At 50.5% G+C, this 19,303-nt stretch overlaps 1 protein-coding gene across 1 annotated transcript; it reads right to left on the bottom strand.

Moving 5' to 3' along the window:
* Window positions 1-8,809: 8,809 nt before the first annotated feature.
* Ube2q1 (ubiquitin-conjugating enzyme E2Q family member 1) lies at window positions 8,810-19,198 on the bottom strand. The gene is made up of 13 exons (NM_027315.4): window positions 18,769-19,198; window positions 16,626-16,730; window positions 16,191-16,295; window positions 15,526-15,576; window positions 13,238-13,378; window positions 12,968-13,052; window positions 12,310-12,370; window positions 12,030-12,120; window positions 11,860-11,918; window positions 11,712-11,760; window positions 11,344-11,439; window positions 10,970-11,036; window positions 8,810-10,550 (listed from the first exon to the last, which is right to left on the bottom strand). The coding sequence occupies exons 1-13, from the start codon at window positions 19,093-19,095 to the stop codon at window positions 10,519-10,521; spliced, it is 1,269 nt and encodes a 422-aa protein (NP_081591.3). The 5' UTR covers window positions 19,096-19,198; the 3' UTR covers window positions 8,810-10,518.
* Between the last annotated feature and the right edge of the window lie 105 nt (window positions 19,199-19,303).

Raw genomic sequence — 19,303 nt, 5'->3', positions numbered from 1 at the left:
CTGGAAAGCAGGGATTTTACACTAAGTGTAGGCTTCCTAGAATAGAGACTGTTGGATGATCAGAGCACAGGAGGAAAAATGTTAAAGGTTCAGGGTGTAGACGTTAAATTTCTGACACTTCCCCCGGGTGCTGTTCTCAGAGAACTGCTCAGGGCAGCGGGGACAGCCTCAGGCTCCAGGTTGAGCATCTGTCACCATTCTGGGTCATAGTGAGGCCGGGTCCCTGATGAGCAATGTGTGGGAACTTCTTTCTGAAGGTGCACAGGGTACTGGCTGGGCACTTCCAATACCTCTGTCTTCTCTCCCTTGTTCAGGTCCTCTGGGTGCTCGTGAGGCAGGCCTAGCGCTAAGCACACTTGACTAGCTGGTAGATACATCTCAGGACAAGAAAAGGGACACTTGACAGCTTCTGACTGAGAGCTTCTGCTCGTGTAGTGACCAGAGAGCATAATTAAAGCTGGCTGATCTGGCAGCTACTGAGAGGTTTGTTAGCTCTCTGACCTTCTGCATGGCTACTCCTGTGTCTCAGGCCAGCCTGGTATACACAGAGAGTTTCAGGCCAGCTAGGGCTATATTGTGAGGCTCTGGCTCAAAAAAAAATTATTATTATTATTTTTTAAAATAGAGAATTCATCCTGAAATACAAACCTTACTTTGAGGCAACATGTCTGCTCTGGGTTCAGTAGTTATGAAATTTCCTCTGAAAATTTACAAACATCTATCAAAATAGACATCAACCACTGGGAACAAGATAGTTTAAATGTTTTCTGAGAAAAAAGAAAGAAAAAAAAGAAAGAATGTTTTCTGCATTAATGCCCTGCCTGAGGAGCTAGTAAGACCGCTCAGGAGGTGGAGGCACTGCCCGCCGGTATTTCATCCTGAGAGCCTATGTGGTAGAAGGAGAGAACTGACTCCCACAGTTTGTCCTTGCACATTGTGACCACACACACAATAATTAAATGGAAAAAATAATCCTAATCTGTCTGAGCACTGGCTCTTTTTTGTTTTGTTTTGTTTTTTTTCGAGACAGGGTTTCTCTGTGTAGCCCTGGCCATCCTGGAACTCACTCTGTAGACCAGGCTGGCCTCGAACTCAGAAATCCTCCTGCCTCTGCCTCCCGAGTGTTGGGATCAAAGACATGGGCTACCACGCCTGGCTTGAGCACTGGTTCTTAGGGTCACTATTTAGTACTGCCTTAGGACTGTACATGTTTGACTGGAAGAGGTACCCGCTAGCTAGCGCACGTCCCTGCTCTGGCATGGGGGAGCAGGCGAGGCAGAGTGTGGTATAGTGTATAGTAGTTTGGCCAAAGCAGCTTCTTCCCACTACTCATGACTTCATGTGGGGCACGTCTGACACCCATGGTGAGACCGATAGACACACACATCTAGGCACAGACAAAATCAAGCAGTTAGGTGATCTGAGCCCAGATGAATTCCAGAACCTTCACTGCGCACAGCCATGTTACTTCAAATTCTAAAGTACCTGCTGAGGGCCACAGCCCAAGGATGCTGGCTCTACTAACTCTCACATCAGCAGGTGCCATTCGTGGGACAGAAGAAAAGTGCTGTTTGCAGGTGCCATAGCGCGTGCCTGAAATCCCATTCCTCAGGAGGCTGATGCAGGAGGATCACCTTGAATTCAAGGCCACCTTGAGTGGTCTTGTGAGATCCTGTCTGAAAAGAGGGGAAGGGGGAGAGGGAGGAGAAAACTAAGGCTTAGAGAGTTAAGTATGGGAGATGACCCTGTTGGTAAAGATGCCTGCCAGCAGGACTGACAACCCCAGTTTAATCCCTGGGACCCACACAGTGGAAGGAGAGAACTGGTCCCCTATGTTGCCTGTCCTCTGACTTCCATATATATGCTGTGGCATGTGCCTACTCCATGCCCTGCCAGACCTAAGTAAATACATGTAATGCTTAGAAGAGAGTTCCAACTGCAGCCCTTCCGTGTCTGGCCTCTCGCACTCATTCAGTGCATATGTACTGAGGACATGGTGTGTACCAGGATTTTCTTTTTCTTTCTTTCTTTCTTTTTTTTTTTTTTAAAGATTTATTTATTTATATGTAAGTACACTGTAGCTGTCTTCAGACACTCCAGAAGAGGGAGTCAGATCTTGTTACGGATGGTTGTGAGCCACCATGTGGTTGCTGGGATTTGAACTCCAGACCTTCAGAAGAGCAGTCTGGAAGAGCAGTCGGGTGCTCTTACCCACTGAGCCATCTCACCAGCCCGTACCAGGATTTTCTAGGACACATTTGTGTAGAATTCCATAGCCGTGGTTCTCAACCTTCCTAATGCTTCGGCCCTTTAATACAGTTCCTAATGTTATGGTGAAAGAACCTAGGAAAGAACCTAGTGGGGAAACCCCCACTCAGCTCCCGATTCGGTGTGCACCCAAGAATCATGAATAGAACACAACACCTTGATGTAACAACTCGAGGTATTTTAATGGCGGAGCTCTGGGTCGAAACGTATCTCACACAGGAGACAGTGGATTCGACCACGAGGCTTGGAAGCTAGGGGTTTTTATAGAAAAGGAGTGGGGCTGGGGGAGGAATTGGCGCGGTTTCACATGATTGGTCCATTTAAACATCAGCAGCCTGTAACATTTAACTTAGGTCAGAGGGGTGGGAGATAGGGAGGCGATGGGCCTGCCCGGGCATGTCCTGGCCTGTTCTGCTATGTTCTCAGCCCCAGGTTTCAAAGCTCACAAACAACTCTTTGGACTATTTGACATACATTACATGAATCACAGGTCTCAAGTTTTATTTCCTTTCAATGGCGACCCCCAACTATAAAAAGTATTCTGTTGTTACTTCATAACTGTAATTTTGCTTCTGTTAGGAACCGTAATGTAAACATCTGATAGGCAGGACATCTGATATGTGACCCCAAAGGGGTTGCAGCCACACACTGAGAACTCCTGTTCTAGAGTGACTAGTCCAGCTTTGGGAGTCTAGGTGGATTCCTACTAACCTTTGGGAGGCACTGTTGATCCCCAAAACAATTTTGGAAAGCAGGTGGCAAGGGGATGTGATGGGACTGTGTCTGAAGAGAAGAGTGGAGTAGGTGTGATGGGCACACCTGCGGTCCCACCCCTCAGGAGATAGAAGTAGGTGAGTTTCTATGAGTTTGAGGTTTGAGGCTAGCCTGGTCTATGAAGTGAGTTCAGGGCCAGTCAGAGCTATATAGAAAAACTTTGTCTCAAAAATAAAATAAAAATCAGAAAAGCTGGTGGGTGAGAACTAGGTTATAAATTCAGATTAGAGACTTGGCTGCAGGATTGCATGGAGGGGATGTGAGAACGCTTTACTCTGGAGCACAGAAGGGCTTGTAACAAAAGCCGACTGGGGCCAAAGCAGGTCTTTCCAGACACAGATAGCAGCCAAGCTATGTTTGTTTCCTGGTGAGAAAGGTTCCCACACGAGAGACAGTTGTGAGGATCCATGAGGGCAGCCTGAAGGGTGAGGTGAAGTGGCCTTGAGCTCTGTAGCACGGGCTGGCTTTGAATTGACTGTGATTTTCCCGCCTCAGCCTCCCACAGTGGGATCACAGGAATGTGCTACCATGCATAGCTAGTAACGAGTTACTTCAGGAGCACTGATCACATTGACGCCCAGGCACAGCGCCATCTGGAGATGTGGGGCCACTGTGAATGTGCATGAATATGTGCGTGCGTGCGTGCATGCATTGTGTGTGTGTGTGCGCGCTCACACATGTGTCAAGTGTGCAGATCTTTGGGTTTAACTGGCCCTGCGGTTTCCTTGGTGAGAGCAGTGAGGTGGGGGCAATCAGCCTAAACTGGTGTGAGTGTTCAGGGCTGCTGGCGGTGGCTAGCACCCTATATCCCTGCTCTCATCTTTCTCTAAGCGGCGCTGGTGGCTGGCAAGGAGCCTCCACCAGGTCAGACAGTTCTGCTTTGTCTGTGGAGGGCTCCTGAGGACTTACACTTGCAGCAGCCCCTCCCCCCTCCCCCCACTTTGAGCTCCTCCCAGATTCTGAGAGGAAGAAGAGGATCCTGCTGCCTCTAAACCTCTCGGGATGAACCAGCAGCATAGATATCACTGCACCTAGATGTTGCCTCTTCTCTCCCCGCAAGGCTTGTAGATTACCCAGACCACTAGCGAGCTCCTGAGCATGCCCACATAGATCCCCTACTTCTCTCAGCCCACTTGGGCCACGGCCTCCTGGGCAATCTCCTTTTTAGCTTTGTCTCCCATTAAGAATATAGAAAGGCCCTTTCTCCTTTTCCTGCTGTTGGGACACTTTCCTAGTCCGCATGAGTTCGCAGAGTTGGGGGTGCAGGAAGTGGAAGGACAAGGCCTCTTCGGGAGGGTGCATCCCTATAGCACAGTTCCGATCTCTTTCTAGAAAGCACAAAGATCACTTCTAAGGAGTTCCGTGCCCCTGTCCCCCTCAGATAAGGAAAGTGAGCAGCCTTTGAAGTTCCGGTGGAATGAGCGCACAGGTAAAAGGGTTGCCAAGTCAAATGGTGCCGAGAAGCTTCGGACCCGGAGGGTGGGGCAGGGATGGTGTTGGGTAGGATGAAGTTCTTAGGAACGTCTGCAGCTGACCTGTGTACTGCGTATTTCTCATCTGTGTACTGTGAGAACCCGTCACAGCCCCTTTTCTGGATTCCAGATCACCATGCCCGGTACATCTTTTTTTTTTTTTTTTTTAATCATTGACACCATTTTTCACCTCAGGGAAGCCAGAATAGTGTATGGCAGACATCTTGGGACCAGTGGTTTGGTTTTGTCTTCGAAGAAGCAGATTTGCCTTGCTAGCTGCCTGTGATCTGGGCAGGCCTTGGGAACCTGACTATCAGAAGGCTGGAGAACGCAGGAGCCAGGAGTTGAGGGAGGAGTTGTGGGACCTTAAGTATAAACATCCTGTGCTGCCCACAACTCACAACTGAGTCTTTCCGAAAAGCTCAGCCATTGTAGCAGGCTCAAAATTCACCTGGGGAGGACTTCTTCCTTAAGGAGGCACAATGTACCTGCTTGCTGAGTTCTTCCCCTTCAGGGTTTCTCCCTGGCCCTGGCCCTCCTTTCTTCTGCCATGCATTGTGTTTCTTGGGGTTTTGTCTTGGCCCAAACCGTGGAGAGGTTGGCACAACCCCATTGCCTGACCCCAGTTGCCTGTCTCCTTTGCCCCATAATTCACCCCCTGAACTCCCCTGGCTCCTGGCTCCTTCTTGAGGCTGCTTCTAAAGGACCTGAACTAGCTGGCCAGCTCCTGGGGTCTCTGTGGAGGGAAGGGGATGGCCCTCTCACCAGCGTCCCCCACACCCACACTGCCCTCATGTTTTGGGGCACACATGTAGTTCCCCAGGTAGGGCTCTGTCAGGCAGAAGCCCCAAGCTGTAGGGCTGGGCTCCCCAGAAACGGTTACCGATCCTCAGCCTCTGTCAGGGTGCTGAATGGAACTGGCGTGTTCTGGCAGACTGTTGGAGGTTGGTTCTAATGCTTTGAATTCACCGGGCCCCCCAAGTCAGGAATCTGCGTGTCCAAACCCTGAAGGTCCTTGTCTTCAATTGGTGTCTGATCAATCAATAAAGAGCCAACAGCCAGTGGCTGGGCAGGTGGACTGAGGCAGGACTTTGAGATTGGCGCAGGTTAGGAAATGGGTGAGAGGAAGCAGAGATCACCAGGACTGGGAAGAATAAAGACCAGTCTGAAAGGTGCCGACATGTGAGAATCAGGGAAAGTGGCCACACAAGGCCACTTCCCCAGTTGTGTTTGCGGGTAGCAAAGATGAAATATAGATTTTAAAAGATGTTAACTCAGGAGTACCAGAGGGGAGTGTTTGCTAGCACCAGAAAGGATTAAAAATGCCCAGCCAGCCGGGCGGTGGTGGCACGCGCCTTTAATCCCAGCACTTGGGAGGCAGAGGCAGGCGGATCTCTGAGTTCGAGGCCAGCCTGGTCTACAAAGTGAGTTCCAGGACAGCCAGGGCTACACAGAGAAACCCTGCTTTGCAAAAACAAAAAACCAAACCAAACCAAAACAAAAAACAAAAAGAAAAGCCCAGCCATTAAGCTAGTCAAGGCATATTAATGTGTGTGTGTGTGTGTGTGTGTGTGTGTGTGTGTGTGTGTGTGTGTGTGTGTGTGTTTCATATGTGAATCCAGATAGCTCTTGGGCAGTGCCCATGCGCAACCAGTCGGGAGCACAAAGTGGTTAGCTAAACACTCCGCAACAGCAGGTCATTGCAGGAAGGGTGAATGCAGTGAGCCAGATCTGCATGACACCTCTATCTCTGCAGGTGCCCTGCGACAGGAGCCCTACTAATCTCCCCAAGAGTAGCCAAAGCTCCCCTGGAGAGCCCAGGAGGGCCACCAACCCATTTGTGCCTCAGTGATGCGCATGGCTGAGGGGTGGTATTGGGAACAACAGTGTCATGTTCCTAAGATTCCCATCCCTTTACTGAGGGGCTGCTGTGCCTAGGACCAAGTGTCATAGCCCGTCTCTCTTCTTCCTTCCTGTTGCTAGAGAAAGCAGATTGCTGGGTTGTGGTCATCTTCACTGGGCGATTGACCACCATCCCTGTGCAGATCCCATGCAGTGTGGACAATGATGACTGACCTCTGGACCATCCCACCTCGCCATTCATGTTGGAGGAAGGTCATTTGTCTTCCATCTTCTGTGTAGAGGACGGGAGGTGACAACATTTCAAGACCTGGCCTAGCTTGCTCCCGTCAGCCTCTGGCTCTGACCTTTCCTCACCTTAGCAGCAGCCATGCCAGTAGAGTGCTTGCTTGAGTAATGGCTTTTCACACCTGTCCCGGAGCCTGGAGCCTCAGTGTCCCTAAGGAATGTCACTGCTGCTTAGTTCTTAGTAGGGTAAGGGAGACTTCCCATCTCTGCTTCCACTAGAGCCCCTAAGAGAACAACAATTCCAGGCTTCCAGCTCTGTTTACAATTTCTCTGGGAGCAGATTTTGCTCTAGATGAAAGTGAATAGAGGGTGGAACACTGGATTGGGGGGGGGGGGGCATCTGTCACACTGTTTCTTTAGATCCCCATGGTAAGACATCAGTTTCCACACTCCAGAAACACAGAGGCCCCCCTCCCCTCTGTCGAGGCAGAGGGTAAAACATTGCTTTGGAGAAGTGAGAAAAGACATGGTCCACTCCCCAGCTGGAGAAAGCGAAGCTCTGGGCTCAGGCTACCCTGGGAGGCTGGTGGCCTCGTGCCCAGTGGTCAGGGAGCTCCACCCAGAGGGCATCGTGGGACATTGCATGGAAAGAGCCTACTGCCACGCTTAGGGAGGGACAGCAAGGTCTCTTGACCTTCTGGATCTGGATTTTGGAAGGTGGCCCAGAAGGGAGCCTCCTGATCCAAAGAACAGCTGCCAGGAGAGCCCGAGTGCCCAGCCCAGTTGTGTCTTCAGTAGCCGCTGAGAAAGCCACCCCACGGGATCACCTTCCTCCTGTCAAGTGGGTGAAAGTGAAAGGGCCTTCCTGGTATTTCATAGCTTAGAAATGGCATCCTAGGGAGGGACTTCCTCAGGCCCTAATCAGAACCCGTCTCACTCTTAACTAATAGCCCAGGGTTTGGAGGTGGGAGGGCAGAGCCAAGGTCTGGAGAAAGGTGACTTTTTGTCTGGTTCCCCATTGTCTTCCAGCACCTAAGCGCTCTCTTTCCATGGCAACAACATTTTAGCCCCAGCAGATGTTCTCCTTAGAGAGCTGTAACTGTCTGAACAGCAGGACCAGGGCTGCCTCTTTTCGTGCCTGCTCCTGCCTTGCCCCCAGCCCTGCTTCCCACTGCTGCAGCCTTCACCCTCCACATCCCTGAGCTGGAAGTTACCAGGAGCTAGCAGAGACTTGTTGGGGAGCTGGTCTGCCGCCAGAGCCTGCTCCCTCTGCTTCCCTCCTCTGCCACCACCTGCCCCAAGGTTTGTGTTTTGTTTTGCAGACATTTTGAATTCACACCAGGTGTCCATTAAATCCCTGGGGGAAATCATTGGTGCTTCTGAGAGCTGACTGTCCTGAGTCTACCCAGCCTCTGCCAGGATTCTGTGGGTCTCCCTGGAATCGGGGACTGGTGTGTATGTGTGTGTGTGTGCACCCGCCATCTGACTTCCCTTCTCATCTAGCCATATGCCCTGAAGTGTGAAGACCTTGATGAGGTGTCCCAGCTCATTCCGTCTGCCTGTGCTACCCCAAGAGCCATTCATTCTTGAAGCTCCAGCATGGAGTTGCTTTCTGTCTTGCCTTTACTCATCTTTGCTAAGGGTAAAATCTTGTTTGTCAGGTGTCTTTCTTTAGTCTCCTAAACTGGCATAAACATTTGAGTCAAAAATAGTAAGCTTCCATTAAGTTAGAAGCCTGAGGCAGCTGAGCAAATTTTCCTCATCTTTGGATGCCGGGGCAGACTTGGGGAGGCTGGAAGGGCCCTTGCCTAGGTTTTTTGGTATTGCATGTAGAGTCAGTGAGCCATCACTCCAGCAAATAAAGGTTGTCATGGCTCAAGCTTGGGGTGACGGATACCTTCTCCTGGCTACTGCTTGCTGCCCTGTCCTGCCCTCTAAACTGTGGCATGGAAACCGAAAAGCAGCCCCTAGGCTGTGGGCTACAACCCAGGCAAAGTTACCTGGGTCAGAGATACAAATTCCTTGCTTTTCCGACTGCAGAGAAGAAATCTGCCCCTTTAAATGCATGTAACTTTATAAGAAGCCTAAACTTAAAATTTTGTTAGAAAAGGGTTGGTAAGGAAAATGGAGGATTGTCAAGAGCTGGTGTCACAGTTCCCAGAACCTGGCATTTTCCATCATAGCAAGTGGACATGAACCCATGGTTTCTTTAAATAAGTTTATTAGAGCCAAACTATTTAAATAACTTTATTTGATTCATCCTTTGGTAGATGAGAAAAATACATTACAAAATACATTATACAGAGGACAGCTCACAGTACACGTTACTAAAAACACAATCTACATGCCAGCCCTGGCTGGTGTTAAGTTCAGAAGGAAGCCTTACAGGCTATGAGATAGATTTCAGTTCTATGGAATGACTTATTCCCCTTGTATCCTCTGTGTCTCAACCTCACCATGTATTAGCACCCCTAACCTGGTGGGTGTAGGCAGAATTAGAGCAGCATCAAGTAGGACTGGTGAACTCTCCATCCCCCTAAAGCAGCAAGACATTCAAATCCCTAGAAGAGATGGGGAGTGGGGGAAGATGGCCAAACTCGAATGCCCATCTCAGAAGCATTAGCAAACATCCAGGCAACTGTTCCAGGGCTGGGTTTCCTAAGCTCCAGGACTTGGCTTGGCTGTCCCTTGCCTCTGTCACTTCAGTCTTCCTCCAGTCTGCAGGCAGGTGGTCCCACAGCAAGCTCAAAGAGGGAGATGCAGGCTCCATGTACTGCGTGCAGTCTCACAACAGCAGGTCCAACACTGGTAGCTGTGGCTCTGCAGACTTCTCCCCGGCTGTGCAGTTCCTGGAGCTGAGCCGAGGTCCCACTACACAATGCAACCACATTGAGCTACTGTTTCCAGTAGACCCACAACTTGGGAATGGCTAGAAAGAATCCAAAGTTCAAGTCTTTTCTTAGATAATCTAATAAAGCAGATGAGAGGTGAGAAGAGAGGACAGGAAGGCAGGGAACCAGTGAGTTACAGCCGCTCAGCAGGTTGCTTGGGATTAGAGGAAACCTCATGCATCCAGGAGCCAGGGCACCACCCCACTCAACTTAAAAGGAGTTCATGAAGCAGCTACTCAAGTCTCATCTTTTTCTTGGAAATTTCAAAAATGGAGATTAGTACAAAGAGGTACTAATAATCAGGATGTTTCTGGGCCTCTGCACTGTAGTTCAGCAAGCCAGACTGTTCCAAAGAGTTTAGGTACTGGTTGCTCCAGAGGCCTTCGGGAGAAATCTAGGGTCAGATCAGGCGAGTGCTTCCGCTTGGCCTTTCTCTTGTGCTAGCATCGAATTGCAGCCTCTCTGCAGCTTCTCCTTGCTACCAAAGCATGGTGGGCCTGGCACCCCTCCCCCCACCCAGCAGTCAGGGGATGTGGGAATAAAAATAAAGATGAGTCAAGACCAGCATCTTCAAATTAACAAACTGTAATTGTTTTCCCAAAGATACATTTTTTCATACACATCCATCATACACTGTAACCAAAAAAAGCAGTGTACATGAAATAAGAGAAAATAAATTAAAAACCCATAGCATAGGTAAGGAGGCTCTAGTCTGGAGCACAGCTGAGTTTCCAGCAATATAAGGAGGCTTGAGAGTTTCTTTATAAGAATGCCTGCTAGCAAGGGTTCCAGCGAGGTGGTTGGTCTGTAGTCAGTCTTGAGTACTTGAGACAGTTCAGTGTGTGTTGTGGGTTGTTGTTTTTCCTTAGCGTTTAGAATAGCCATCATTGTCCTGCAATAGGCAGAGCTATCACGTCCAGGAAAAATGAGGGGGGGAAACCAGAGGCAGCGTGAGATCCAAACACAGCATTCAAAGGTAATTGGTCCAGTGGTGCCTGGGGAGGAGGAAGGGTGAGACTCCAGGGCTAGCCATCTTCCTTTGGGGGTGTGTACCAGCCTGCACAAACAGACAGACAAACAAAACACAAACCAGCATAGTGAGGGGAGGCCCAGGCCAACTTCACCTGCCCCAATCAATCCCTGAGGACACCTCCATGTTCCAGGAAAGCATATGCTAGGAAGGCTACTGTGTAGGGGAGCGGAGGCGGCTTACCCGGAGGGTACTGTAAGGGAGGGAGAATGGTGAGCCCACCTAGGGCAGGAACTGGATGGGCTTTGCAGAGGGTAACGCAGAGGACAGTGCCCAGGCTACCAGAAACCCCACTACTGGTTACTTCTTGGGAAGAAGAGGGACAGTACTCCAGACTTCTGGAGAACTGGGCAGACAATGGACCAGGAGACAGTAAGGCTCAGAAACCACGAAGGCCTCTGCACTTGACTAGAGCGGGGCCTGGCCTGGCCTGGGGCCAGCCTCACCGTTTTTTTCATGGATCTGCACCAAGGACTTGTAGGACTGCTGTGCTCTCGTCAGGCTATACTGAGACTGGGGAGAGAAAACCATCAGATCAGGTCATGGCCATCTGCAACCTACTGTCCCTCACCTGCAGGCTGTCACCCAGGGGCCCAGGAGTCTCAGCTTCTAGAACCAACCATCTCTGCCTGGGAAGACCTTGAGGACACACCACACATGATATCTCTTCCCAGACCTGTGCCACCCCAACATCTGAGGATGCCCCTGGGGCCAATGCCCTCCCTCCATTTCAGGGGCCTTATCCTCTGACCCTAAAAGGCAGCTTTAGCTGGCTGGTGGCCTAAACTGTACTTGGCTCTCACAGTCCCAGGGTCCTTACTTTGTTGGCTCCAAACTGCACCCGTGCTTTCCCCTTCACCAGCGTGGCGCTGATCTGCATGATCACGGACTCTATGGAGTAGGCACTGCTCCAGCCCTGGGGCACGGCAGGGACAAAGCAGGAAGTCAGGATACAGCTTCCTGAGACACCTTCAGCACCTTTCCAGGCAAGAGGCTGCCTTTACAGAGGGGTCCCTTTACTCCCAGCACAGTCACCACCTGTCCGCCTAGGTTGCTGGGTACAGGCTATGCCTAGTGCAACGAAAGGGCCATATTATGGCTAGGGTTGTTCCCCCACCCCATTAACCAATGGGGTTAAAGCTCAGCCAGCCCCACCCAGGCCAATGGCCGAGAGTGAAACAGGCTCACCTGCTTGGTGAGAAGTTCCATGCAGATGGCACCTCCACCCAGAACATACCTGCAGAAGAGGGGTTAGTCAGCTGTGCCTGGCCAGAGGTCCAATCCCTTCCACACCTGCTGCACCAGAACGGCCTATTCCCTCTGCCCAGCCACTCACCCTCCAGAGAGGACTGGAGACACAACCCTGACGAACGGTGGGTCAAAGGGGAAGTTATCCTGAGAGAGAGGCAGGTAACAGTTAGGGAGGGAGGCCGGCATCCTCACAAGACTAGAGGCAGACAGGGAAGGCTCAGCCAGGGACAGAACACTGAAAACAGGCCATCTTACTTTAAAGGAGAAGTTAAGTAGGATGAAGTCTGCTCCTTCCTTCTCCTTCAGGATCTGAAGATCATTGTGCAAAGCGCTATCCTGGTCAACTCTACAAAGCAACGAGTCTGGGCTCAGCCTGCCAGGTACTGACCAAGCAGTCTCCTGAGGGTTCCACTGCCCACACCTGCTCCTAGGATCCCACAACACACTGAAAGGGACAGGACTGGCCCTAGGGCTCCACCAGTCACTCCACTCATGTGGCTCCCTCAACCCTTCTCATCCCAGAGCTGCCACTCACTTGAGGAGTTTGACATTCCAGTCATAGAGACTGTCATTCACGAGTTCGACTGCATAGTTTCCTGAAAGGAGAGGAGGCACTGGCCTCAGTAAGATGGGTCTGGACCAAGGGGCAGATCCCTCCCTCCCTCAAGAAAAAGGCCCAAGCTGGGTGGTGGTGCAGCTTTTAATCCTAGCACTTGGGAGGTAGAGGCAGAGGTAGGTGGATCTCTGAGTTTATGGCCAGCCTGGTCTACAGTGTGAGTTCCAGGACAGCCAGGGCTACATAGAGAAAGCCTATCTCGGCAAACCAAACCAAAACCCAAACCTCAAAACCACCACCACCACCAACGAAAACCCCTCAAAGGGTCCAGGTTTGTTTCTGGATATGCACCAACCCATGCCTTGAGGAGTTCTAATCCTTGTCTGAAAAGTTTATAAGCATTTGTATGATCTTAGAAATTCTCAAGGAGTCCTTACCAGCATACTGTATCCTTTTAAAAATAATTACATTAATATGCTTATTACACGTGTATGGGTATGAAGTAGAGGCTCTGTCATGTGGGACTGGAAACTGAATTCAGGTCCTGAAACTTGGTGGCAAGTGTTTTTACCCACTGCTCCATCTTCATACTGTGTCCTTTTTGAGGGTATCCTGTGCAGCCCCTGTGCGAACTCACCGCCTTTGAAACTCTGTGATCGGTATATATCCCTGAGCTCCTTCATCAGCCGGTCAGTGGCCTGCACCGAGCCAGACACTGCACCCTGGGAACGAGGGGAAACACCATTACTCCTTAGTCTGGTGGGTAGACCTTAAGGCAGTCTGGACTAGGGATAGGACTGGAAAGATCCAATAAAGGAGACGGCTCTCTATACTGATGGGCAGTGGCCTGCCACTCCCCAGCCGGGACCCAACAACCCTTTGCCTTGCCTCTCTACAAGGCACGTACATTTAAGTAATCTTGCCTCTGGTTCTTTTTAATTTTCTCTAGGATGGCCAGGTTCTCTTTTCCGATGCCATCATCTTCAGACTTCTTGCCCTCGGCTGGCTCTTCCTCTTTCATTTCATAGTGATCTAGGTCTTCTGTATCCTGAGGCAGGAGTGCAAAGGAATGTTACCACAAAAGTAGTGGATAGACTTTTCCTCAGTCCACTTGTCCCAGAGCCCCAAGCCACCCCCCCTCCCCCCATGGTCTTAGCAGTAATTTCCCAGTTCTAGAAAACAGCTCAGCCCTATTAAGGCAAGTTTGTTTTTAGTTTTTGGAAACAAAGTTTCAAATAGCCCAGACTAGTCTTACACTCATTATAAAGCAAGGATAATCCCAATTTTCCTGCTTCCACCTGCCAAGTGTTATGGATGCAGGTGTGCACCTGGCTTTTATTTTAGACAGGGTCTTGCTGTGTAGCCTTTGCTGTCCTGGAACTCACTACGTAGACCAGGCTAGCTTCAAACTTGCAGGGATTATACTGCTTCAGACCCCTGAGTACTGAATTAAAGGCCTATGTCAAGTCTGGCCTTCCAAGGTAATTTTCTTTCCTTTCTAAATTCCTAAACCACAGCAGCAGAGCTACAAAGAGGACCAAGAAAGGGACTGTCTTCTTGTCCCTAGGAAAACCCTGCTCCAACTGTCCCTAAAATTCCTTTGGCAGCAGAAAACTCCCCAATTTCTAGATGAATGACTCTGGCTTGCAGTGGTGAAGGAAAAGTAAAAGCTTGCTTTACTAGGCTAGACTCTCACCCAGGAGTCCTTAGGACCCTAGGCCTAAAGGAGAAAACTAGGACCAGCTAGGTGGCTTGGCGGCTTGCTGAGAAGGCTGATAACTTGTGTTCTATCCCTGGAACCTACATGGTAGACAGAACTGACTCCTCAAAGTTGTCCTGTCTTACAACACATTTAAAAAATAAGAAAAAAAGAAAACTAGACCATAATCTTTTTTTTTTCCTCCCTACAAGAGCAGGACCAGAATTAGGTCCCTGGAAGCACTCATTGCAAAGATGGAAATGAGGTGGGCCAAAGCAAGAGACAGTACAACTTAACACTATAGTTAGCTCCTTATTCACCCCTGCTCTGAGGGAACAAGCAGCTCGCTGAGCAGAGGCCACACTGTGGCAACCTCAGGCCCACAGTCAGGTGCTGCGGGCGTGGCAGAGGCTGAACATCTCGAGGAAGGACTACGTTTCAGGGATCACCTGTCCACTGTGGGTCTGAAGATCAGTACAAAGTCACAGAGTATGGGCCCAGTGATAGGAAACAACATGATCAGAGACACCTTATAACAAGACATCCTGTACTAGGGGCAACATACAACAGCTTACTTTATAAAGTATTTATTCTTCTATCGTTATCTTCACTTATCATAGAAAAGCTAAGACCCAGTGAATTAATTTTCATTAATTTCACTAATAAATTTTATTAATTCTCCAGTCAAAGGAGACTTCACAGAAATAAGTTCTATCTGGCTATGAAGCGTAACTATGATTTACATTCTACCTAAAGCTTGGGTGGCACATGTCTGCAGTCCTAGCACTTAGTATGTAAAAGCAATAGGATCAACTCAGGCCATCTCCGACTACACAAGTGAGTGTGAGGCCAGCCTGGCTTACACAAAAATAAATCAATAGGAACTAGGGAAATGGCTCAGCAGTTAAAAAGCTGCTCTTCTAGAAAACTGGTTCCCAGCACCCTCACAGGGACTTACAACCACCTGTAATACCCGTCCCGGGGGATCTGATGCCCTTTTCTGGCCTCCACAGGCACTGCACATATGTAGTGCATAGATATTCACACAGCAAAAACATCCATACATATAAAAATGAGAACACAGTATCTATATTTTTTAAAGATTCTGTCAGGTGCACTATACACTACTTATTATCTGAAACTATCATGTGATACGTACGAGTCAGAATCCTATTTTATAAATGAGAAAACTGTACCCTAATGAGAATAAATAAAAGTCCCCAACTAGGACAATCAGGATACAAACTAGGGTCTGTCATGATTCCTGAAGCCATCTGAGATTAAGTTTGCCCAGTATTTACTTGTTTTAACACACTGGCAACTAAATGCTTTCAAAGAATGGATCCAGACAGTGATTTCCTTTACAGCAGGCCAGTCAGTCTTTATCCTATTGATATTGTTTCTTCCCCCAGTTTGAAGCTGGAGCTATTAATATCAAATGACCCATACTGATGACAAGCACTTCTTGCCAATGCCATCTTGAGTAGCAAGCCTACCTCAGGCATCTCTTCATCTTCATCTTCTGAAGACACTTCTTCCTGCGTGCACTGCAGTGGAGAAGGAGGCAAAGACGAAGATCAGACCCAGTGGGTGCTAGAATGCAGCATCTGACCTATCCTCTGGCCCTGAAGGTCTGGAAGCTGAGCACTGCCCATAAAGATGCCAGTTTCTCCCCCAGCCAGGTCTGAGTGGTAGCAAGAGCCCAAGGCATGGATGACTTTGATACCAGCCAATTATTCTCTCCCGACCACATGCCATAGCTGCTTTTGCCATCTATTCTGCAGAGCCCAACTTACCTTTCCTCAGCACCCTGCTCTCATTTGCTCTTCTCTAGAGCTCTAGTGCATTTCTCATCCTAAGCAAAGGGCCTGGGTTTCCAATAGCTATCAACTGCTATTGCTTCAATAATAAAATTCCCTCTCATCTCAACCGTCGGGATGCTGCCCGTGAGGCTGAGTTCTGATAGGGCAGAAGCAGTGAGTAGTGTCCCATTTAGCTAGATTCCCATCTGGAGAAGAAAGCGGCTGAGAATCACATGTGTGTTTGGGAGCGGTGGGGGTGGGAAGGAGCTACTGCAGCTCTGTTTCAATTACCAAGTATTTCTTAAGCACTCTTTGGGGTGACAGCCACAGGACCCAAAGCCCATTCCTCAGCTGCATACCTGCTCTGCTGGCAAGGGCTGATCCAGCATTTCCACATCAGGATGCTGAGGGAGGTTGTAGAGTTTACACAGGTCAGAGATGATCCTCTTCAGATGCTGCAAGAGCTGGGGGGAGAGACATTAAATACGTCTTTCCTACTACAATCTGGATAGCTGCATGGATGAGCTTTTAGCTTAGATCTCAAAATGGTGGCTGGTTCTCTACACTGGATGGACCTTGTGGTTATAGGAATGACTTTCCCTAGTGGACCTATCCTGGAGCTGCTACAGGACTCTGCCCCCTCTGGCTTCAGTAGGCAACTCTCCTAAGAAGTAAGGTCCAAGACATTCCACCTGGGGCACCACCCACTCTTCAAAACTAGCTGCCTCACAGGGAACGTTAGTTGCTGAAGCCTCTTCAGGAACACACACATTCCTCCCCACTGCCCCCCTCACCAAAGTATTCCCTTTCTTTATGTCCACCAGCCTCTCCAAGACAGCAGCCAAGTTAGGGTCATCGGACTCCACCGACCAGATGGGGGGCACAGCAGGGTATGATTCCTGAGGGGGAAACAGGAAGAGTGGTCACAATGAGAAACTTTACGAGAAACCAGTTTTTGCCTAGCCTTCCTTCTTCTGGTTCCTTTCTTCCCACCACCATGTCCTACACTTATAACCTCAGCTTCCCTAGAAAACTAGCCTGGAAGGACCATACCCAAGAAGCAACCTGCGGACTCTCTTCCTCTCAGAGTACAAACCAGGGAAAGCTGAAGACAGTAAAGGAAGCTCTGGCTCTACTGTCCTGCCTGCCTGCCTGCCACACTCCAAGTTCTCCCACACCAGGCCAGACTCCTTCAGTGTTTCCAAACTCAGGGGAGGGAAGATCACCTCATAACAGTCACACTGATGTGAAAAATGCAGGCTTGTAGCCACCAGGGGAGAAGGAACTAATAAAATAGTCTCCAAAGCTAGTAGCAAGATCCACCCCCACCCCCCAGAGTCCCTCTAAGACCCATTCTCCCTACCGCTCCCTCAGGAACCTGCCCTCATCCTGAGCCCAGGCATGGGCTGGGAGAACAGAGCCTATGCTACTGGCATTCCCAGCATTCCTGAGCCACCATGCCACAGGAGCCTGAACAGACTCCCCTCCTCTGCCCAAGGCAAGAGGGCCAGTGTAGGCCAAGTTTCTTTTAGAGGGGCCATGGGCACTGCAGCTGAGAACCCCCAAAGACAAAGATAGTAGATGGCCTTGGCAACCGAAAGGAAGCAGCTGGAGGAGGCAAACCTACCCGTAAGTGAATCCACTTAGCAAAATCCAATCTTTGATGTTTCAACACATGCCAAGGAAGCCTTACCCACTTCTACTGGGGATCTTAGCGATGCCACAGCTCTAACCAGTGCTGCAGGAAAAACAGTACCAAAGATGCTACAATCTTTACTTGACTGAGCCACTCCTGGTGGTCCTAGCTTGGTGAGGTAAGCCTCAGCTGGGATAGATGAGGCCCCATCAAAACTCAAGTATCTCATTATTACTCCACTCCCAAAGTTACCTCACCAAACCACGACCTGGTTTGGTGGCAGAAAGGGCTAGAAAACACCATGAAAAAAAAAATGAATCAAAGCCTCCAAGAACCACAAAATTCACGTCTGTCTTCCCCCCAGGCAACTCCCGTTTCCAGTGTGGATAAAGGTGCTCCAGGAGGGACAAGACCATTACAGTGGGCGTTATCCAACAACGTGAGCACTGTATCGCGCAGTACCAGCTGTTATAAAATTGCACCCAACAATTTCCTCAAGGGACACTAGGGAATAAAATAAGGCAGGACGCATGGAAGATGCCTCCTGACCAAGGATAGGTAGGATGGAACGATGCCTACTGGGGAGCGATGGCACTGCTGCCGCTCAAAACACACATTGCTGTCACCACCAGAAAAGGTGACAGTCACCTAGGATAAGCAGATGTGACCCCAGGAGTGGGGAGGAAGTGGCAAAGCTGCTACGAGCCAAGGCAAAAAGAGGAATTAAAGGTTAGTTACACCAGAGTTAGTAAGAGGAGATCCAACGTGGGGTCAATGAACGGCACTATTCTTTAGTGAAATTCAGGGAGCAAAGAGGGGTTGTACGAGGGATGCCTAGGCAGGGAGCCTACAGGTGGGTACATATAAGTGGAAAGAACTACTGAGAAGGGTCATTATGGAACCGGGCTGAGTTCCAGGCTACGTCCTTCCAGCACAGGCCTGGAATCTTATTAGAGTTGGGGTGGGGAGAAGAATGGGTCATTTCTAGGTGACATGGTAAAGTTGTGGAGGAGTAAGCAGAAGGAGCCAAAATCATAAAACCTGAGGTGTGGGTGGATTCATAGGAGGAGGTGGTTGAGGGGCCACATGTCCCGATGTCCCTTGCTCTCAGGGGTCAACAGTAGAGACTGTGACTGCACCACAGAACCTCAAGCTGAAGAAACAAGTGTAGCCTGGAGAGAAGGAGCCAAGCACCAAGAGGGGGGCTCTGGCCTCCGGGTCCTTCGAGAGCAGGAGGTTGTATGGTGTGATTTCGATCACCAGACAAGGGACCCCCAGCGTGGCGCAAGCGAGGTCCTCACCGTGATGTTGCAGTGGATGCGGACGGGGTCCCCCGGCACCGATCCCCGGGAGGGGAGATGGGGTCCGGGCGCAGCCCCGGCCCCGGCCCCTCCGGCTCCGGCCAGCAGGAACTCGCAGCTCAGCTCGTCCAGGCAGGCGCTGGCAATGCGGAAGCGCTCGTGGCCGCGGTGGAAGATGGACTCGAGCAGCTTCAGCTCCCGCCTCAGGCAGGGCCCTGGCCCCGGGCCCCCTCCCGGGCCGCCCCCGGCCCCCGGCGCCGCCCCCTGGACCCCCAGTTGCTGCCCCGGCCCCGGCTGCTGCTGCCCCTGCGGCTGCGGCTGCTGCATCCTCCGCTCCGCTCCGCTCCGGGGCCGGCGGGCCGGGAGCCTCCGGCCTCCGCTCCGGGCTCCGCCGCCGCCGCGGTCCGCACTTCCTGATCCCCCCTTCGCCAAGATGGCGCCGCCGCCACCTCCGGGACAGGCCCCCTCCGCTCGCCGGCCCACCCCCCCCACGGCCGCCGGAAGCCGCGCGCCCCTCCCCCTCCGCGGCGGCCCC

The sequence above is a fragment of the Mus musculus genome, chromosome 3, assembly GCF_000001635.26.
Source record: "Mus musculus strain C57BL/6J chromosome 3, GRCm38.p6 C57BL/6J".
Lineage (NCBI taxonomy): Eukaryota > Metazoa > Chordata > Mammalia > Rodentia > Muridae > Mus > Mus musculus.
This window is presented reverse-complemented; position numbering and strand designations above follow the sequence as displayed.